General features: G+C 31.3%; 2 protein-coding genes across 6 annotated transcripts in view; one reads left to right on the forward strand and one right to left on the reverse strand.

Moving 5' to 3' along the window:
• LOC134691571 (histone-lysine N-methyltransferase, H3 lysine-79 specific-like) overlaps window positions 1-22,971 on the reverse strand; it is a 36,916-nt gene that overhangs the window by 13,392 nt on the left and 553 nt on the right. For 2 of the 4 annotated variants that reach the window (XM_063552154.1, XM_063552146.1), the window contains exons 3-14: window positions 13,302-13,376; window positions 12,460-12,523; window positions 11,732-11,869; window positions 11,281-11,371; window positions 7,953-8,047; window positions 7,221-7,339; window positions 6,604-6,652; window positions 5,798-5,897; window positions 4,574-4,680; window positions 2,235-2,276; window positions 1,367-1,435; window positions 898-1,167 (exon numbers count right to left, since the gene is read on the reverse strand). In XM_063552154.1, the coding sequence (XP_063408224.1) occupies window positions 898-1,167; window positions 1,367-1,435; window positions 2,235-2,276; window positions 4,574-4,680; window positions 5,798-5,897; window positions 6,604-6,652; window positions 7,221-7,339; window positions 7,953-8,047; window positions 11,281-11,371; window positions 11,732-11,869; window positions 12,460-12,523; window positions 13,302-13,376 (1,219 nt within the window). Of the gene's footprint in view, window positions 1-897; window positions 1,168-1,366; window positions 1,436-2,234; window positions 2,277-3,994; window positions 4,102-4,573; window positions 4,681-5,797; window positions 5,898-6,603; window positions 6,653-7,220; window positions 7,340-7,952; window positions 8,048-11,280; window positions 11,372-11,731; window positions 11,870-12,459; window positions 12,524-13,301; window positions 13,377-22,971 lie in introns of all 4 variants that reach the window. The other 2 variants (XM_063552139.1, XM_063552161.1) reach the window with 2 other exon arrangements.
• LOC134691602 (DNA repair and recombination protein RAD54-like) overlaps window positions 16,016-22,971 on the forward strand; it is a 32,978-nt gene continuing 26,022 nt past the window's right edge. Inside the window, exon 1 of one of the 2 annotated variants that reach the window (XM_063552176.1) lies at window positions 16,016-16,137. In XM_063552176.1, the coding sequence (XP_063408246.1) occupies window positions 16,126-16,137 (12 nt within the window). In that variant the 5' untranslated portion in view covers window positions 16,016-16,125. The remainder of the gene's footprint in view (window positions 16,138-22,971) is intronic. The other variant, XM_063552172.1, reaches the window with a different exon arrangement.

A 22,971-nucleotide genomic window follows, 5' to 3' on the forward strand; every position in this document is an offset into this window, starting at 1 on the left:
TATCGGTAATTAGTTGTATCGCAACTAATTCTAATACGTGTTTACATCGGTCTTCAGATGTACCTGCAGGTTATTTCCGGTACTGGATTCCTGTTATTATAGACAAGCTGAAACCTATGGAAAACTTTGTGCCGATCTACACGTGGCCTGCTAAATTTGTTCTTGGCAAACAATCGGCGATTGAAATCTTAGATGGAGATAACAAATACTGAGAAAATGAGTCAGTTGATGAAATTGATAGTTAAGATGACTATAAGAACAATCAGAAGAACAGAACGTGTCCTTCATTATTAATTTGTCCGTGGCTGTGAAAAATAAAACTAAAAATAATAATAAAGATATTTTTGGATAAAATATGTTATTATTTTATATTAGGATCACATTGACAGATTTTTTTAGGACTGGCAAAAATTTTGTAGGACTGACAAATAATTTTGCTTTGTCGGTCCAATGTCCGACGGGTCAAACGAAGTTTTCGCGAACTCTGTTTAAGGTGACCCATTAAAAATCTTCGACTTGACATGTCTTAATAATTTAAATTAAGGATAAATTGAGCATGGCATTCATTTTATACTACTGCATGTAAATTTACCAAAATGATTGTGTATAAATATTAAATTACTATGGGTTTCAATGAATAGATTTAATACCAATTTTTAAAGAAGAAATATTATAATGATAATAAATACCATTTATCAAAACTAATAACTCTCTCCTAACGTGTGGTAAGGCTTGGAATGGTTAGATGATAGGACACAAAATTTCTAGGCATAAAAAATGACCAAAATGTTCTCACAAATTTTTCTTGGAAGATATCTTTAGTAGTGCTACCAACATAGAGAAAACAAAACAAACAACCAACAAGTAAACCAACACTTCTAAACGAGGACAACAAACCTGAGAAAGGGACCCGGTTGTTGCCTCACTTATAACACTATCCTCTTCCTCATTAGAGGAGGCCACCATTGAAGCACTATCAGATTTAGGTTTGGACACCAACTCTGACCACTGTCGGCGAGTTGTGGGTCCCTGTACCTGGATATTCTCGTCTGTTGTATCACTGATTATTGTACTGGCATTACTGTTACTGTCAAAGTCTATTGTACGGATGGCTGAACAATTATCTTTTCCTTTCTTGGTTTTGATCACACCATTCTTTGTTTCATCCTGTAAAACACATTGTTTATAAATAAATCTGTCAACCCAGGTGTTACCAATGTTTTACATCAGCTGTTCATCTTAATCAATATTTATCATTTTCAAGCAAGGTGATTTTAAGTTGAATATGTATTTTCTATTCACCATCTGCAATTCAATTGGATTTTTAATTACAATTTTTCTTTTAAATGTATAAAAACATTCTCACCTTGTTCATTTCATTGACCTTCTTTTCTAATAACCTTCCTCTTCTGTCTCTTCTAACTTCTTCCTCATCCTATAAAATATTGGTACAAGACTATGTTATATCTATCAAGTAAAATTGTCAATAACTTTCCTGTGTTTCACAAATGCCAAATAACATAAGGCTGATTAAAGTGTGCAAAAGTTCTTGTCAATAGGAACAAACAAATAGGTTTTCCTTCTCTCAATAGACATAACACAAAGTAGGTTCTTAAAATCGTGTGAATATTTGTGCTGCTTATATTTGCTGACATATAAATGGTTTAAGGGTTTGGAAAAGGAGCATTATTTATAAAAGCTTGTTAAAGATTTCAAGTTTGATTTATTGATAAGATATCTTCAAGGAGAAAGAGTTTCCTAAGATTTAGAACAATTCTAATCCTAAATTGACAATAATGTCCTATAAGTGGACAATGTCAGCATAAGTCTGGTTAATACCTGCCAACTTTTCAAAATGCCCATGGGGTTTTTGCGTGCAAGATGACTGTCATAAGTCTAAAAAAAACCTTCAAGGGGGCCTTCAAATAAATTTCAATGTTGTTTTTTGTCTTCTTCATACTTGTGTAAGCCTGAATTCATTGGAAAATTAATTGTTTTGCTTAAATTGTGGACAAAATTGCTCTTTTAAAATTTTAATTTGGGAACCTCCATGGGGGGAAATCCCCTGCAAATAGTGACAGTTGGCAGGTATGCTGGTTTGAATTTAATCCATTCCTCAACAAATAAAAAATGTTAGGAACCAAAATGTTTAATACTGAGAGCAATTATCATATCATTAGCTGAATCAAACACACCCTTATTCTAAGTTGATGTTCTTTTGTGTAAATACTAACCTTCATCTTAGGATTTTTCAATTTCAGGAAGTATTTTTCCAACTGCAAAGATATAATGATAGCATAACTGATAATGTCATATTTGGTACATCACATACCCGTAGCCAGGGGGGGTTCGGACGAACCCCCCCCCCCTTGAAAACAAATAAGCACTGTTAAAGTCGATGTTCTGTTCGAATTGTGACTGTTAAAGTCGAGTTTGTGAGTCAAACGAACCCCCCTTTGGAAATTCCTGGCTACGGGCCTGCATCAATATAAGAAAAGATAAATTGAGCCGTCAAATTAATCTTGAGTCTATAAATGATTGAAAATACAAGAGAAATCACTATGTTGCAAACCTTAGAAAACCATAGAACTTGAATGATACTTTCTCATCATGTTATATTGATTTGAATAAAAAATGTACTTGGTCTCAACATATCAAAATCCTAAAAGTGTATCTTACTGGGTTGCTGTCTAATTGAGATTTGCCCTATGCCTTTATGAACTCTATTAGATGTAGATAGGCTATGATGAAAAACAAATATGGAAGTTCTAAATGAGTGGTTGAATTTTTATTCTTTCTCATTTTTCTTTTTTGTGTATAATAAGTCATGTAAGTAATGTAGCTAAAGGTTATACTATCCAGAAATTTTTGAAAGTGCAAAACTTGCTGATGGACCCACAAACTTTTCATAGAAGTCTTTCATATTTTCAACACTCATTTAAGTACATTCATCAGATGTATTGTTTCACATATTTCTGTCTTTTGTTTTACTTTTTTCTTATAATTTCATAATCTATCTATGAAACAATACTCAACAAGGTCTTTCGACAGGCAGATTTGATATATTTAAAACAGGGACAATAGTTACATTGAACCATTGGTCAACATATGGTCGTATTAACATATTGTGTTCATTCTTAAAGGTCTGTTTCATTCTTGTTACACTTCAAACATTTGCTTTAAATACATGTAAGAATTTTTAAAACAGAACAAACTCCATATGTAATATGTTATAAGTTGTTTCCACCAATAATACATACTGTAAACCAACTAATTTTTGCAATCAATTAATTTTCTTCTTGAGTAGAAAAATATTGTGATAATAAATCATTATGAAAATGTAAAACTTGAGGTTTTCATTATTTATCTACATCATGTGAATTTGAGAATCACGAGATTAAATTCCTGCGAAATTGGCTAGAAAGGGCTTAACGCGAAATGAGTATCTGTGAAAATAAGTTAGTTTACAGTATGTATAATAATAGACCACTTTCGAGTTCATCCGTCACCGGAAAAAACTCGTCAATTATACGCGCCTTTATCACCGTCATTTGTGCGTTTAGGGGCGTCGTCACTTCCTTCCAATGTTGAGCGAGTGGTTGGAAAACTATAATTCTATATTGTACGAATTATTCGGCAAATTGAATTCTCAAAATTGACAATCAACACTGCTGTCATTAGGGAATTGTCAGTAAGTACCTACAGAGCAACCATTATTTCTAGTTTATCCTGCACAAAGACGATCACTAAGACACTTGATGAACGTAATTAGTGCAGGGATACAGGCGAGCCCCTCTATCTGGTAAATGACGTCATAAAGGCGTGCATAATTGACGAGTTTTTGCCGGTGACGGATGAACTCGAAAGTGGTCTATTGTAATAATATAAATGATGATGATGTTTACAACATTGATACTAATCTACCTGAACATGATGAAGATGAAACTTTCTACCCGACCATAATGAAAATGATTGACAGTGACGATGTACTCACCAATGTTCTATCAATTGTATGTACAAAGTAGGCAAAGGGTTTCCCCGTCCATGACACTGCACCACTTAACGGGGACAGCTCTGCTACGTGCATTATTGTACCAATGTCTGTAATGCAAGTCAAGAGCTTAGACCCATCAAAGTATCTAGCTACAACCTTACTGTAACCAAACACTCAAGCTTTCAGTTTCTAAAGTTTAATGTTCCATTTGTGATCAACAAAAGATATATAAGCTTGCTGCTACACTTAGGTAAGACAATAAACTGATCCATATTATTACAAATCACAATTAAACTTGAGAAACTGAAAACTTCTTAAGAATATAATGCAAACTAAAATTATGTTTTCTGCAGATTTTACCTTGACTTAACTAAATAAAGGAATAATTCGTTGCAGTTCTTTGAGGATAAACATGCGAATTAAACTAATAAACTTTTAAAAATTTATTCCTAATAGAGCTTATTAAATGAATTCTAATAAACTTGTGATCTAGAAGTACTATAAAATTTGCAGGAGACATGATTTTGAACATCAAACAACATAACAGTGGTCTCCAAAGGGAGCTAACTCCTGACTCACCAGTGTCCTATCAATAGTATGGTGATAATAAATGACTGGTTTGCCGGTCCAAGATACACCTCCTCGTAAAGGAGACAATTCTTCTACATGCATTATAGCTCCAATATCTGTAAAATGATTGGCCATAACATGCTGGTTAATGTAACAACAAAGTTAATGAACATGATATCTAGGAAGCACTCTTCGTCGAAGACATTCATCACTACAAAATGTTTGTATTGTTATGATATCAAAATGATATGACAAGTTTTATGGTTTAATTGATGTCAATTTTATAAAACAACTGTTAAATTAATGTCATTTTTGTAACTAAATAATTCACAGAAATTACAACTGATTACCAACTTGTCTAACCCATCCCTCCAAATCAATATGAAGATAAATTTACATTTAATGCAAAATATAATAATAAAGAGTACAAATTTTAATTTTTATCTAAAATTGGAATAACTGTCATCCAAATGTCTGTCGGGGAAAAGTTTAAGTTTATTTAATGAAGAATGCTGTAAAAACATTTTGATTATCTTTCACAGATGAAGTCTGCTTTCTTCTCCAGTAAATAAGTAATGCTAAAATACATTTCAGTAATCTTATGACATACATTTTTAACTGCCACATGTCTATGAAAAAGAAATGGAAATATTTGGCAAATGAAATGAGCTTCCTTATTAGAACATGTACATGTATGAAGACTATTCTACATTTAAAATTATCATGCAAACAAAATTGTTCATTATACAACATTTAGGAAGCAGTATTTTAAATGTTGACAGCATAAATATATTTGTATTCATAAGAAATCATGTAGAGGAATTGAATAAAAAGACCTTACAAGAATTTTTTTACAAGAGTTTAAAGAAAATAATCTCTGGGCAAACTCTATTTTTTTAAAATTGTTATTGCTATATAATTGCTGTACTTTCATTATTATAATTTCATTAGCAATTTTTTCCCCCTGTTTTCATCAAATCTTATAGATTCTTTTTATTATTTTTGTAAATGATTATCTCCCCTATATCATTTCATATTTACAAATTTTCAGAAGTAATTCACTGGCAGAATACGTATTTCCAAAATTTAATTTTTCAGAAATAACTGTCCCAATTTATGTATAGCAATTTTTGCAATTTGTCATAATTTTATCATCCAAACATATATAAAAAGCCCGGAATTGATGTTGCTAACATAATGAAATAGACTTTTCTCTTTAATATTAGAACCTACCACTTAGATTTCTATCTGTTATGCGGAAATTGAGAGGACAGAATGCTTTAGATGAAACTATCTTGGCTCCTTCCTTCATGTTGGCAAATCTTAACTTCAACTGTAATAAAAAAAAACATTCAATTGATATTCTAATATAATTTTTTTTACTACAAAATGAACTTTTCTACATTGGTTGGAGGTATAGGGGGAGGGTTGAGATCTCACAAACATGTTTAACCCCGCCGCATTTTTGCGCCTGTCCCAAGTCAGGAGCCTCTGGCCTTTGTTAGTCTTGTATTATTTTAATTTTAGTTTATTGTGTACAATTTGGAAATTAGTATGGCGTTCATTATCACTGAACTAGTATATATTTGTTTAGGGGCCAGCTGAAGGACGCCTCCGGGTGCGGGAATTTCTCGCTACATTGAAGACCTGTTGGTGACCTTCTGCTGTTGTTTTTTATTTGGTCAGGTTGTTGTCTCTTTGACACATTCCCCATTTCCATTCTCAATTTTAATCTTTATAAAATTTACCTTTATTGACGGCATTAAGCTTTAGAGATTTCAAATTTGAATCTTAATTTCTAAAATTGTGAATCCTGTGATTCTTCTTTAAATGTAAATTAAACTTCACCTCTGTAATATTTCACAACTTTAACTCTGTTGTAGACTTAGTACAACAAGAAAACAAATACATATATTTTTACCATAAAAACAGGTAAAACAATAAATCTTTCCAAAATATTAAAGAAAGAAAGAACAAATATATATAATTGTCAGAAAGTATTATGATGAAATTTATATAAACATCTTAATCATTCTCACCTGATGATCAACTTGTGGTCCAAAGGCAAAGTTGTTTACAAAAATAACACTAAAACATAATAATATCACTCATTACAACCTTTCTTCACCAAAACCTTTGAACACTACATATATCTGATGCAATAATTTGATGCTTTATATAACAGAATTACATTTTCCAAGGCATCTGTGTTTGTCACTATACTAAATTGTAACTATGCTCATTGCTACACATTTGCTAGTAGGACTCTTTTTCTGAATTTCACATCAGGTCAGCATTTGATATCCTTCATCAGCAAACAATTTAATTATGGTTGTTATATACTTTTTTTTGCATTTCCTGGGCTGAGGACTTACATTTTAGTATGTCTAACTTTGTGTATAGTGGTCAGTATAAGTTATAACAATTATTTTCGAATCATAAATTTCACTATCAAAACAGAACAATTCACTCTACTATAGGTTGCACTTTGTAAATACAGCTGTTTCACATACCACAACTCTTTTTTTATCTACTTGTTCCCAGATATGATATCTATGTTTCATCTGATAGAGGGAGTTCCCAAGTGAAATTGCATTGTCTATATTTACAGAAGTGCAACCTTTACTAAGGTATAATATCATAATTGTAAACATACGTTGCATTATTAATTTTTTCTTTTACATCTTCTTCCAGAAAATCTCCTTTCTGTATTAAAAAGTCACCATGTTTCTTACCATACCATTTCATCCACTTTTTGCACTCTTTTTCCATAGTCTATAAAGACAAATTTTGTATGTTAAAAAATATATTGATTATTGTGAATAATTAACAAGTTTAATGTATTCAGAAAACCAGGAAGTTAATGAATGATGCTTTACAGCAAAATTACTCAAGGTAAAGGTAATATCTTTGGTTAGCTTGCTCCTAGTTTAACAAGGAAATCATTATTAGGTAAGGTATAATACCATCTTTTAAGAGTAGACTACTTCTACGGATAATCAATATATCTCTGTCTGTCTGTAGGACTAGACCTAAAGGAGGGTAGTATACCTAACCTAATAGTGATTTCATGGTTCAGCTAGCAAGCAAGCTTACCAATGATATAAACTTTACCTACACACTCAAAGTCATTTTGCTGTAATTCAAATTTCAGAAAGCCCTTTTTTGTAGTTACTGAAATAATATGACAACCATTTATGGAATACTCTCATGAAGCTCGACACTAAATTTTAAGAAGCTCTTGTATATAGTTTCAGAGAAAACTTAGCGACCAGAAGTTTAAAAGATGGATAGAAAATCAGTAAGACATAACAATGTATTCACTCAACCATTGTAGTGGGGCTATAGTTAATTAAAGAATTTAAGTTATGTAAATAAACATACTAACCATTGCATATTTAGCTGGAAATTCTGCTTTCTCAATACCATAACACATTTTACAAGGTGTTGATGCTGCTACTTGTAAAACCACCTGACCAACACCTGAAATAGAAAATAATTTCTAAATACATGTATAATCTGCTAATCTTTTCAGGTAAGCTTTAAGGTTTTTCATTGCTCTGTTTGGAAATGACAAGTTTTTAAAATAACATTTATTAAATTGACAGAATATAAATAAGGGAATTTAAAAGCGAAAATTGAAAAAGCTGAAAATGTTGATGTCCTTTTTTTTTATAGATCTATAAGTCATTATTATAAAATATAATGGTTTTCTCTAGATGTTCATATTATATGTCACTTTTTTCTTTCAACATTAAGAAAAAATAACTAGGACTAAAAAGATTTTATAAGACGGTTGAACCCCACCAAAAATCACAAAATTTATGTTTTTTTCTGCACCATTTCTTAAGAATAACCTATGACAACTATACACCAATATTTATTGTTGTATTTAGTTACACATACGGCTATTTATTTAAATAACTCTGGATAACCATTCTCAAAACAAGGTGAGGTCACCAGTAATGGCTTCAATTGGAAGCTGAAAAGTAGAGAAAAATGTAGAGCTAACTGATATCAATCTCTGTTATGGAACTCAGAAATAAATATTTCTGACTTGCAGATAAATGGTATCTTTTGAAATTAAAATTTATGCAGAAATGTTGAGGAACTTTATACTTTACTGATTTTTTTTATTATAAATTTAATTTTAAATTCTTCAATGGGTTGTTCTAAATTGTTTAGTTTTAATGAAATAAAATGAATCATGTGGATGTAGGGTAGACATATTATCCTAAAATACTACAGACAAGTTGTTTAAACTAGATATCATTGAGATGGGAGCCATCTCTGTGGGCCCAGCTGTCAATAACGTGGGGTAAATAAGTTGTATGGATAATCTGATATGAAGCATTATTTGAAGTTATTACATAGTCTCATGTGTGATTTTGATCTAAGATTTTAAGTTAAAACTGATAAATATTCTCATCTTACTTTCATAGTATAATAGTGATATGATGGCATGATGTGAACACATTGTTGACTACTCTAAGGTGACTTCTGGATATATTGATTGATGTTTGAACAATATGTTTAAAGGTGCTGCCCAATTGATATTTGTCACATATGGACAGACCGAAAGACTGACCTTAGACCTAGGATGCATACATGACACATTCTCTGGTGTTGGTTAGTATATATGATAAGTTGAAAATGTTTGTCAGGTATAAAGTATGAAATAATAACAGCTGTCCTCTCAAAATATAGTGTGGATCAAATTTGTTAGCGATGGACAGACCAACAGACAGACCTTTGACCTAGGAAGTGGTACATACATCATGAAACACCCTCTGGTGTTGGTTAAAATGGATGTCAAGTATAATATTTGAAATCATAACGGTTCTCAAGATATAGAGCGGACACAATCTTCACCACAGGACACAGGGTTGTCAACTGAAACCAAAGTTTTTTTTACGTTGACCTTTGACCTAGGAAGTTGTACATACATCATGACACGCCCTCTGGTGGTGGTTAAAATGGATGTCAAGTATAAACTTTCAAATCATAACGGTTATCTAGATATGGAGCGGACACTATCTTCACCACAGGACACTGGGTTGTCAACTCGAAAACCAAAGTTTTTGACCTCGACCTTTGACCTAGGAAGTTGTACATACATCATGACACGCCCTCTGGTGGTTGTTAAAATGGATGTCAAGTATAAACTTTGAAATCATAATGGTTATCTAGATATGGAGCGGACACAATCTTCACCACAGGACACGGGGTTGTCAACTGAAACCAAAGTTTTTGACCTTGACCTTTGACCTAGGAAGTTGTACATACAACATGACACACCCTCTGGTGTTGGTTAATAATCATGTTAAGTATTAAGTATGGAATCATAATGGTTCTTTAGATATGGATTGGACATGAAAGTGTTACGGACAGACGGACGGAGGGATAGACTGATCACTATAGGGCAACCCGCCATTGGCGGGGCCCTAATAACAACATCCATAGTTTTCAATACTACAAGAAACAGGCTTTCCCTGGAAAACAAATGCCATCCTGAAATTAATTTTACTTTTATAGCAATCAGTTATCATTGCTTATTTGTGAATCTTAATTGATTATAGTGTTAAACAATTACAGCTTATACAAAACTCCTTTGAGGAAAAAGTTGACAAGTTTGACCACATATGACATGGCACTTTGACATATTTGTAAATTTTATTGTGCTTTTCATTTTTGTCTTTACTGTTCAAAACAAATATTAAGCTTCAATACTACAAACTTTCCATTTCTAAGATCAAATCAAATCTCAAGATTAAGTTCTTAACACTTACCACTTCTAAGATCAACTCAAATCTTAAGATTAAGTCTTACACACCTATATAGCTACCACTTCTAAGAGGAAAACAAATATTAAATCTTACACACTTACCACTTTTAAAATCTTAACAAAGCTTACGCTTTAGTACTATGCACTGGACTTGACACTTCTAAGTTCAAAACAAATCTGTGAGTTTAAGTCCTACATACTTACCACTTCTAAGACCAAAACAAATCTTAAGATTTAGTCCTACAAACTTCAACTTTGAAGATCAAAACAAATCTTAAGTCCTACACACTTACTCTACTTCTAATGTCAAAACATGTCTATAAGATTTGGTCATTTACACTTACTGTTTCTAAGATCAACACAAATCTTAGGATTTAGTCCTCAAAACTTATCATTTCTAAGATCAAAACAAATCTTTAAGTAAAAGTCTAACACTTACCATTTCCAAGGTCAAAACAAATCTATAAGATTGAGACATCAACACTTACCATTTCTAAGATCAAAACAAAGCTGTAAGAATTAGTCCTCAACACTTACCATTTCTAAGATCAAAACAAAGCTTTAAGAATTAGTCCTCAACACTTACCATTTCTAAGATCAAAACAAAGCTGTAAGACTAAGTCCTCAACACTTACCATTTCTAAGATCAAAACAAATCTTTAAGAATTAGTCCTAGCCACTTACCATTAATATCAAAACAAATCTGAAGCTTTAGTCCTCAACACTTACCATTTCTAAGACCAAACCCAATCTTTAAGAATTAGTCCTCAACACTTACCATTTCTGAGATCAAAGATCAACACAGATCTAAGCTAAAGACATCCTACACACTTACCACTTTTAAGATCAAAACCAATCTTAAGCTTCAATACTACGAACTTACCATTTCTATGATCAAAACCAATCTAAAGTTTCAATACTACGAACTTACCACTTCCAAGATCAATAAAGTAATCATCCTCAGAAAAATTGACTGATTTTATCATCTGATCAACAAGTTCATATGATGTCTCTCCATACACCTGAACATAACAGAATATTTCCAGTAAATATAACTATAGGTAAATAATGAGTGATTCAATGATTTTGCTTGATGAAAGACCTTGTGATGAATTTAACCCAATAAAACTGTGTTAAACATGTTCAGAATGAACAATAATGAATTAATTTGTCACAACTCCCAATTTTACATTCAAAATGTCTGAAATCATATATAATGAAAAACTTTTGTTTATGAAAGTTAAATAAAAAGACAACAAATTAAAATCTGAATTGCAGTCCTGCACAGAAACTGATCATACATTTGAACATCTGGAAAAATATAATCTTGGTATATACAACACTTTAAGAAATAATTTTGGAATCACTAAAAGGTATGTTACCTCTGGAGAAAATGGTTCATACTGGTTCAATCTTTCTGGATCTTCTACTGCTATATTATAACACTGTTGAAGAATGTGTTTGAGTAACCCTGAGGACGCTTTGTCACTTTGTTTCTTAGGTCTAGAGGCCCCTTTCCACTAAAAAAAATTAAAAGAGTACAAATTTTACTTTTAACATAAAATTATTATTCTATTTGCAAGGATAAATAAACACAAGGATTGGATTGCATTTAAATCAACATAAAACAGATGTAATCAGCACTGTAAATGAAAATGCCTTTTAACCTGGATGTTTCGGCATCCCAGGGAGGATTGTTATGCAAAAACAATGGCCCCAGCAACTTTGTAACAGTGAAAAACAATAGTCTATACAGATTATAATTGAACAATCTCTACAAACAGAACATAGTTACTTTATTGGTCAAAGCTCCACACCACATGCAAAGATGTTAAAATGATAAATATTCCTAATAAGCATGAATGTTTTTCGCCAAAAGAACTTTTAAGGAGAGGAGTTAAATTATATCATAATGCTAGTGGATAAAATACGTAAACATTGTGCTACATACCTCCTGCAAAAATGTACACATCATAAAGCCTATATATTAAAGGTTCTAAAGTATGTTCAACTACAAGTATGTGTCAAAATACTATATTGGTTCAAAATTGTGAACATACACATGTATTACAGCCTTTACAGGTCAACTTTTATCTTGACCAGTACTTACCAGATTTTTGAAGCTGTCTATTGTTCTGTTGTACTTATCACACAAGTTCTTCATGCTCTCATAACTTAAATAAAAAAACCTCACCATATAAATACATGAAAATCTCATTACCGGTACTTTCAGTTAGACAATAATAGTTTCTAGACACCATTTGACAGAGATCTAAGAATGCTTTCAAATTGGTTGGCTTAATTGTCTGTACATGTAGTTACTAAGTCTAAAAAGATTACAAAACTGGATCAGAAAAAATGTACAGCTGGCTCAATTTTTTCTTTTTATTCTTGATAAAAATGGTACATTCACTTGTTACTCTTGTTTGTGTTTCTACTATATTTTCTTTATAGGTTTGTGTGCAATGTAAACTTTATGTACTGATCTGACAATCAGACTATTCAGGATGTTTCCTAACACAGCTTTAGGTTTTCTCTAAGTTATATAACTACTATTGATTTTCAAGTCAGTGTCATGATAGTAGAATATTTATTATCTATTCATTGTCTCAAAGGCCTATCAATATGGCTTGATAGATCAAACCTGGAAAACATTAACTAAATATTAAAGTGCAGCATATTATGTCATTAAATGCATCAGAGTTTAACTCATAAATAATAAAAACATTTCATTCATAAATAACTTATAAATATCAACTGTCTGATGTAAAATTAAATAATCAATAAAAAAATTGTGTTTTTTTTTTATACTAAAATAATGTATTTCATAGTAAACATTAAGCTTACGTTGTTTATCTAATCGTGGGAGTAGTATTGCATATTTAATGAATGTGTAAATGTCATTAAGGAAAAGTCGTCATACAAACAGAATAATGTTGTGAAATAGATTACCTTTTAGTGTCATAATCCTGCAGTATATGATTGGCCAAGGCATAATCCAAATCTGGGTAGTCAGCACGTACCCACCTGAAATTATAAAAGTGTATGGGTAATTAAGACAGCAGAGTGGATAGGGTTTGCAACTATATACCGTAATATTAATGAATAGTTTATTAATTATGTCAGTTTACGAAGCTATGTAGTGCCACAGACAGTGGATTACAACTACTAACTACTACAACATACTTGGAGTTAGTACATACATATGAACACAGGACCTGAGAACAGTTATTTCTTCGTGCATTCCTTAAGGGCATACGATACAGTTTTGATTCTGTATTTACAAGTTCATGAAAATTTGCATATAGGCTATTTTTTACCTGATTAAATCAAATATGTAATAAAAAATATACCTTCATGTGCTACTTTTTGTTGAGTAAAATGAGGTAGACATTTTGTATATTTGCTCGAAATTCAGATTTGAGCCGTAATTTCTTTTTCCAAAGAAAGACATAACTTTTTTGTTATAAAAGATAAACACAAATTGTTTTTTGTTAAATAATCTGTAATTTCTGTATTTTATAAATATCCTAAACAAATATGCAAGTTTTATTCAGAAATAACTCATATTTATCAAATGTTCATGAATTGGGGAAAAAACGTCATTTTTTACTGCATGTTTATCAAAATTAAAAAAAATCCTCTATTTACAGTTTTATAAAATTTGGTTCACATAATCTCCCTGCAAAATGAAACAAAATGCCGTTTTGAAAAATAGGGGTCCATGAACTCATTTTCAAATTAAATCAGTTTGAATGATAAAAATCAGTCGGAAAATGCATCTTTTTCGATATGTCACAGTTTGACGTCGCGAAAATAACAAATTACGTTAGCAACGTCATTACCTTCCCTGTAACTGTATCGTATGCCTTTAAAGACAATAAATGCCAATTAAAATTATTGAACCTGCATTTAATTATCAATCAGATTTTTACAGTTATTTATAGTTTACTACTTATGGGACAAATTGAATCAAAATTATAGAAAATTCATCCAGCTCTAACTCAAATATGAAAAAAACAATTTGAAAGCTCTAGGTCTATAATGTCAGTTGAAACAGCTTCAGATATATACTAGTTTTTGACCGGTTTCAACTAGATCAAATCACTACTTAACTTTTTTACATGTAATTTCTTCTCCCTTCTTACTATGCACAATATATAAAGAAATAAATTTTGGAGCTAGTACATTTTGTATTTGAAAATAGCGGTCAGATATACACTGTCAACTCTAGGGACTATCTCATGGGCAATGAAAATCAAAGGGCAATAACTGTGTTCCTGGACTGTTATAACCATCACATGTTTTGCAGTGGTATGCCACAACAGTGTTAACATGTGTAACATATGTAACATGTGTAATAATGTACAAAAAGTTATTACAAATATTATCTGGTGTAGGGATGTAACAATGTAAATAATTTGACTTTGGGATGGACATTAAAAAAGGTATAAGGATGTTCTTGATGATTCATAAGTATATCTGATGTCAATAATGAAGCTTTCTTTCTTTTTACTTGTGTGCCTATTCAGATTATTTAAATGTATGAGTTTTAAGAACTAGTTGCCCAAATGTCTGTTCATCACAAAGAACTTATTACAAAGAGTTTAAATTTCTGTTCATCACAACAAACGTTTTACCAAGAGTTTAAATTAAGCCTTGTGGTGCAAATGCTGTCTCAGTATTGTTTCAGAATAACCTAGTTTTATTTCTGAAGATAAAACTTCCATTAAATGACTTTATACCATAAAACCCTGTAACATGGATATAGGACATGATACATAAAGATAATCATGGATATAGGACATACATAAAGATAATCATGGATATAGGACATACATAAAGATAATCATGGATATAGGACATACATATAAAAGAGAATCTGTGTTAATTTGTAACCAAGGATTCAGACAAGTTGTGGCATTATACTTCAATAAAATCAATAAACCTTTATCAGGGCAGATATGGCTTTTGTACTTCTTGTCTAAAATTTATCTGATATTCTTATAAACTTTTCCGTTTTGTACATTACTCTCCAATAGAGGAGGATAAAGGATGGCCATGGTGCCTCTCTTTATGAAGCTACATTTATGGTAAAATCAGACTTTTTACCTCCTTCACTACAAATGTTGCCCAGTCCCCACCCTTTTCTCCTTTTCAAAATCCTGGATCCTTATCTGTTCAATAACCTATCATTTTTCAATAATCTGTTATATAAATAATTCATTAATGGAACAAGAAGCTGTTCCTTATTACTTCTTATTGAGGAAAAGGTTTTGTGATGTTTTATGGATTAATGATAAAAGTATTATTAGCATTTTATAAATGTTATATTACATTTATGTGCATGCTATATGTTCTCGGTCTTTCTTATTTGATTCAATAATGTTTGGATAAAAAAATTTCTTGAATTCCATCATGTCTGTACTAAGATAAGGCCAGATGCTGCATCATTTGATTACGGTTCTTGTATGGTCTAAATAAAAAGATATCAGGTAAAATCTTAAAAGAGTTATTTGTATCAGTTTATTCCAGGATTCCATTGAACTGAAACCTTTCGTATTGTTCAATCAATGACATTTTTACACCAGGAAGCAACACTTAAATAATAAAAAATAGTCACTTAAACTGCACTTAATTGTCTGCACTTTAATTTTCATTTATAAATGCAATCAAAATAAGTCAATACTTAAAAGGAAATGAAACTAGGAACTGCATAGTTTATTTTAATTATCAACAGTCAAATTGGAATACCAATGTATCATTTGATATTTCTATGAAACTTGAGGTAAGATTTTTCAGTAAAACATTTTAACAACTTATCTTGTTAGGAATCTACTTGCAGTATTATTTATAGAACTAGGCCATTTTCCAAAAACCTACATGATCAATAGAGCACAACAATTACATAAATTGTGTATTAGGTAACAACAATGGGTTTCATGTAAATGCAACATTATAAATAACATCTGGCAAATTTTCAATGGAAAATTATATTATAGATTTTTAAAAAGTTGATTTAAAGAAAATTGTCAGGACAAAAAAAAGTCTTCAATTTACCAAGGTTTTTTTTTATAGATTGTAAATATGGCATGTATGGGATATGAATTATGTGTTAAAACAGCAACCAAACAATACAATAGAACAAGCAAATTTATAGGTTGTTAAAACTACAGCAAAGATTGTTCTTATATTTAAAAGTGTCATTGTGCAATCAAGGACTATAATTCCTAACAACAAAACCAACAATAATTGTCAAGACCAATCTTAACATCTATTGAAACAATATACAAATATTAGACAAAGGATCGGATCAAGCATTCTCAAGCTAGCTCACAGAATCAACATAAAGTTTCCTGTTAATCAAGGTCAGATATCCTCATGTTGTAATCAGGAACAAGTCAACATAGTTGAATTACAATTTGTTACAGGAAAAAAACTGGAAACCTCTCTGGCTCAATATGACACAATGGATCTGTAATGTATAACCATACATGGCAGGAGACAGCTGGAATCCTTCCCCTCACTGTCAACTGCACCACTCAAAATTAAGAACCAGAAAATTCAGTTCACAAAAACAAGTTTAGGTCAACAATCAGACTGTCTTCAACAATAATAAAGTGTCCCTATAATGTCAAGATCTGTAAGTCCAGAGTCTAGGGAAGTTGTGAATAAACTGAACAGAGACCCAAAGATCTGCTATCTACATCAAATTCACTAAGAGCCTTTAAGTTCATCTTAAGATAATACCAACAAAACAAAAACAAGTAAATGTTTACTTTAAATCTACCAGAATGCACCAAACAGGAGCAAGAGTGATTAATGATCATAAGGTTATATATGTCACTTGAATATCATAACTACTACAGATACACTTAGACTAGACATTATAACTTTGACCCAATTTAAATCAGAGTACCTCAGAGATAAAAGAAGTTTAAATCTACCCACAACTTATTTTTTAGAAAAAATCGCCTGAATACAAAAATTCCTTTATTGTCATGTCCTCTTAAAGCTATGTTATTTATTAGCTAACAAGCCATCTTTATAAAAGCTGATTACCAAGTGCTTGCCTTACAAAAGATAGTCTTTGTTGAGTTCACTAATGATCCTGATGCTCTGTAATGATTACAGGAATTATTGATTTGTTAGGTCAGTAGATTCCAGGTTATTGATCCTCTAGTACAGCTAGGTTATTATATGGTCAGTCACCTTACAAATTATTGGTTAATAAAAAAGGGTATTGTGTGTCACCATAAATTAGATATTCATATATAGACCATGACAATTAATGTTCATATATATTTGTTTACCAAATCAGGTCACTGAAAGTAAGTCTTGATCACAGAAGTAGGTGAGAGTTAAAGGTTGAATATCCCTTCCCTTAAAATTGTAACTACAGGTTACTGCTATTGATTCCTGTATAGAACAATGTATAAACTGCTGGGTTAGCTACCTAAAGCCACATTAACAGTGTGTCAAGTAAATCTTTGTCATGCTTTATTAACAGCAACGGAGTTCTAGGAGTCTCAAGCATCCAATAGTTCAGCAATTTGACTTCTGGGGAGAATTAGGTTATACAGAATTGGGTCAAATGACTCTACTAGGGGATGGGAGGTTAGTGGCTTAGTACAAATCAATACCAACAATTAGGTGACAAAATGTTGTTTAAAGGTTTCAAGTGCTTATTAATTTGGCTAAAGGGATATGATCTAGATGTTAGCAGATTGCTAAAGAATTATTTGAATTCTGGATAAATTGATAAATGCATGATTAAACAAACCAAGCTAAAGAGGTCTAGTTGTGCACACATGACTAAGGTTAATTTTACTTTCCCTGATATTTTATAATGAACTAATTAACTCTCCTCATGGCTATCCCTCCTACATTGGGTTATTTTGCATTATACATTCCTTGTCAATTTTCCAGAATTCAAAATTATTCCTGATTCAAATAATTCCTTGTTATGAATAGATATAATAATATGTAATACATGTTAAACTGATCGTACTTTGTTGTTATTGTCTAAAATACTGTTTGATATTGTACTGTCCTTGTTAGTCCATTTAAGGTCAAATAAGTATATTCTTCCTCTGATAGTGATTTCTGTACATGATAGAATCATGGAAACCAAGCTTTGTGGTCAATTTTTTGACAATCAAAATGTTTCTCTTGAATTTCGGTAAAATAGACGAAATCTATTGACTAATTCACAAATTGATTAGGCTCTGGACAGTTACAGAATATTCATCAGTGTGAATCCTTGTCCATTGTTCATGACCATCATAGGATGACATCTAGATACAAATGTATCTATTTTGGTTCTCACTTGTGTAGCTGATGTTGGACTGCTATCTTATATATGCTTTCATCTCATAAGGTTAACATATACATGTATATATATATATATACTGTGGCGGTTCCAGAACTTTTCATAAGAACGGGAGGGGGGCGCTGACTGACCTAAAGAGGGTGCGCTCCAGTGATTTCCTATATAATCAACCAAATTTTTCCCACAAAAGGGGGGCCTGGGCTATTGATAAATTAAATATAAAACTTATATTTCAAGCATGTATACCACTTCCACTATTCAAATGTCAACTTATACTGCAGAGTAATGATACAATAATAGATACATTTGTAGTACATGCATAACCAAAAAGTAGTTTATCTAATCAACAGAACAAACATAAACAAACCTAGAATTACATGTACTAATAAGGGAGTATTTCACTGAATACAATCTGATACGACAGAAAGGTTCTTTTTAATCAATCTTACTTCCTATATATTTTTCCATTTAAAGATTATATAAATATTTCTACTTTGAAAAGAAACTTCCTGTTGTAAAATGATTGGTACAACCATTGAGATCAATAAACATGAACTATATGTAAAAGTAGTCTAGACATGTCCGTCAAAACTTTTAAATCATTTATAAAATAGCTCAATCAAATCGTAATTTATGGTTATATTATTTAGTCCATATTATTTCTTTATTGAACAGCTGCACCATGCATACCTTTTCTTTTGTTTGACAAGAGTTCATATTTTAAAAATAAACAACCCATTTACTAAGGTGTCCTCCAATTAAGGTGACAAATTGTCTTTGACAGGTTTATATGCCTGGTATGTTTAATTCTGTATCTACATGTGTATCAAGAATTGTATCTCAAACAATAGGTTTGCATCAAAGAATGAGATGTGTGTTTAATCTAATGCTTTTTAATTTACACAACATTGGTATCAAACAAAGATATGTGCTGGGTACAACCTGAATTTCCTTAAGGACTGTGTTATTATTTTGTATACTTAAAATCAGGTCAATACCTAATATGACATTGTTCATTGTTCAATGGAACAGTTAAGTTTGTCAAAAATAGATTTCTAGGCATTTGGAATTATTTGAAAACATAGTGTTCTCTCCACAAGTTTGGTATAGCATCCTGGTAAACAGGGGATTTTAAAATACAATAGTGTTTCTGGAAATTACAGCACTACATACATAACACGATCTAAAGGAAAATAATTTCAGATAGCATTACATTAACAGAATGCGTAAAGGCCCTAGAGAGAAGTGATCAGAATTTTAAGACTAAAAAGATAATCAGAATTTATGGGCTCACTATTATTAAGAAAAGTCCCATATTAAATTTAGATTTATCAAATAAACCAAGTTATGTCAAGTAAACATACAGATGTTGATGGCAAATCTTTTTTTTTTATCCATATGTCCAATATGAATGGGGACATTAAATCTGATGACTCATGGAAACATGTATATAGACATGTCTTGTAAATAGGTCAAAGTCTCAAATGACAGGTTGCAATATTTGTGATTAAATTTTGTTGCAAAATTAAGTTGTTGATCCCACATACTAGATAACAAACTTTTTCTATCTGGGTTTTAACCTTGTCAAACCCAGTTAAAAATTACATTTTTCAAGTCATATTTTGCTGATTTAATTGTATTCATTGATCAACTGGAAGGGCAACACTTGCAATATCCTGTCATAACTGAATTACATAAAAATTTTGAAATTATAAAAATTAGGAATCATGGTATGATTCCAAGGAGAAAAGAATCAACAAGAATGAGTAAGTAAACAATATCACCGCACAGATGCAGTCTTCAACAAGAAGCAAAACGCATGAATTTTAACAGACCCTAATATGTTATACATGATTACAGACTGCCAACAATGATCACTGAATTACAGATAGAAGCTCCTAACTTGGGACAGATACAAAAAGAGAGCAGCAGGGTAATCATGTTATAGAAGAGTCAAGCCCCTCCCCTCCCTAACACCACTGTCTTTGGTTATGGGAAAATTTAGACCAGGAAACATGTTTAATGCTACCGCATACTGTATGTGCCTTGTGTGTTGCTGTATTGTTTACCATGAAGAACTATTTAAATACATAAAATAACAAGATGTGGTTTGATTGTCCAATGACAACTTTATAAGGTTGCACAAAACGTTTTTTTTAACAGTTAACCCCCCAAAAAGACCCAAACACAAATGACTTATTGAAGTACTCAGTTACTGATATCTAGTATTTTACTGATTACAACTTATAAATAATCATGTTCCTGTAGACTAAGGCAAAAAAAAAGTAGGTGTGTTTACTGTACCCCTACCTACCCTTGAGTTTTTTTTACAATTTTTGATTAAGCACTGTTGCTCCCATTGACACAATGTAAAAAATATTTCTTTCAAAAATCTCTACCTGCCTTCCCTATTATTTTTCAGCATGTGACAGCCTAACTAACATATCAATAAGTACATCTTTAACAGATTTTGTATACAAATTTATCAGCAGTCTGAGAAAATTATGGATTTTTGTGCAATGGCAAAATATAAATACATTGGTATCTACAGGAAGGAAAGAAAATTTAAAAAAAATATCCCACTGCTTTTTGACTTCAATGCCAGTGGTGAACAATGCATGAGGGAAGTGTACGTTAGACTTTCAGACTCATTGGAATCGGGAAGTGGGTGGAAAATGGAAATGGAATTAATTTTGAAAATTGTTATACTAGGCAAGTTATTCTCGTGTCTACCCATAAAATCATAATGGTAACTGTTAGTCCCAGGTCCCTACTTCTTATTTTATCAACTAAAATAATCATCTTATTTTATCCACTAATAATCATCACAACTGCTCTTACATTTATATATTAGAACACACCAATGATATTACAGGTCCATGGTACATAGGACTTATTTTCAGCTTGGATTTTATGTAGTCATATTGTCATGCTGACTAATATAAAGTGCAAAATTTTATCTTCTTTCAAAATCTTTCTGTTAGAACATGTCCTGGGTTATTATAACAATATAGTAGCAGAACTCAAAATAGTAGAAGGGAAGAATAAAGATGGAAATATATAACTGGAAACTACATAGGACTTAGTAAAAATGGTTATTAGATTCAATCTGGAACTTCTTAATTATTGCATTGGTTATATCAATTGTCTGGAAAACAAAACGGCCTGGAATAGTGCAAGCTTAAATCAACACCATGGTTCAAAATATTAGTTATTAAAAAAAGTTGAATTCTTATTTTTGCCGTTTTAATGTGAAACTGGTTAACAAATTTAACCTTGCTATTTCATTAGTGTAGATATATAAACTGAAATTATCAATAATTTCATCAATATCCGTACAAGGTCTTTGACATTTTTGATGGGCAAGTACATGAATTATCAATGACATTCAGAAAATCAGAGGACACTTTCGAGATACAGGAATTTGCAGAAGAACCTAACAATGGATAATTAATATTGTATACATATCAAGTAGTTAGGGATTCTATGTAACTGATTATGAAAACTACAGTGAAATTGTTATGAGGTTCGATTCTTTATCTTAATATTGCTAATTATGTGTCATGATGAGTTTTGCAATACTGAGAACTTGCATTCTGCCATCTGATGCATATATACATGTATGTATGCATTCTCAATTTATATATTTTAGAAATTACAATAATTTATTTCCCATTGATGTTCATTCTTCAAAATTAGACAAAAATCCGAAATTAACAGAATTCTCTAAATTTAGAAACAAACAAAAAAAGAAAGGATATATATTCACTTAAGTACACAGGTATTTCTTCTCCTTCTTTCATGTGTTTTTCTCCTCATAACAGATGAGAAGTTTACTACTGATCATAAATGTGTAAAATTGCTGAGTCAGCATATTTTCTTTGTTAATGGCAATATGCAAATTCTGTTTTGTTGTAAAAGCTGACCATTGTGAACACCTGTTTCATTACTATCTACTTATATGTATATATCAATATATGGATTTTCCTCTTTTCATAAGTTATTCATCATCCACAGTTATAAGAAATAATTAAACATAGAGGAAATGAAATCTACAATGTATATATTGCAAATTTAAAATCTTTATGTTCTTGCTTAATTATCTATTTTATTATTTGCTGCACAAAATTCATGTATAGAGAGCTGCCTACTTGTACTGGCTACTGTGCACTCTTGACATAATTAAATTTGACCCAAAATAGTAATGCAGTCTGTCCATAAATGGGGATAGAAATTAATTTTGACTAAGCAATTATGATTTCTAACTATATCTATGATAACTTTATTCAT

Source organism: Mytilus trossulus, chromosome 1 (assembly GCF_036588685.1).
Source record: "Mytilus trossulus isolate FHL-02 chromosome 1, PNRI_Mtr1.1.1.hap1, whole genome shotgun sequence".
In the NCBI taxonomy this organism is placed as follows: Eukaryota; Metazoa; Mollusca; class Bivalvia; order Mytilida; family Mytilidae; genus Mytilus; species Mytilus trossulus.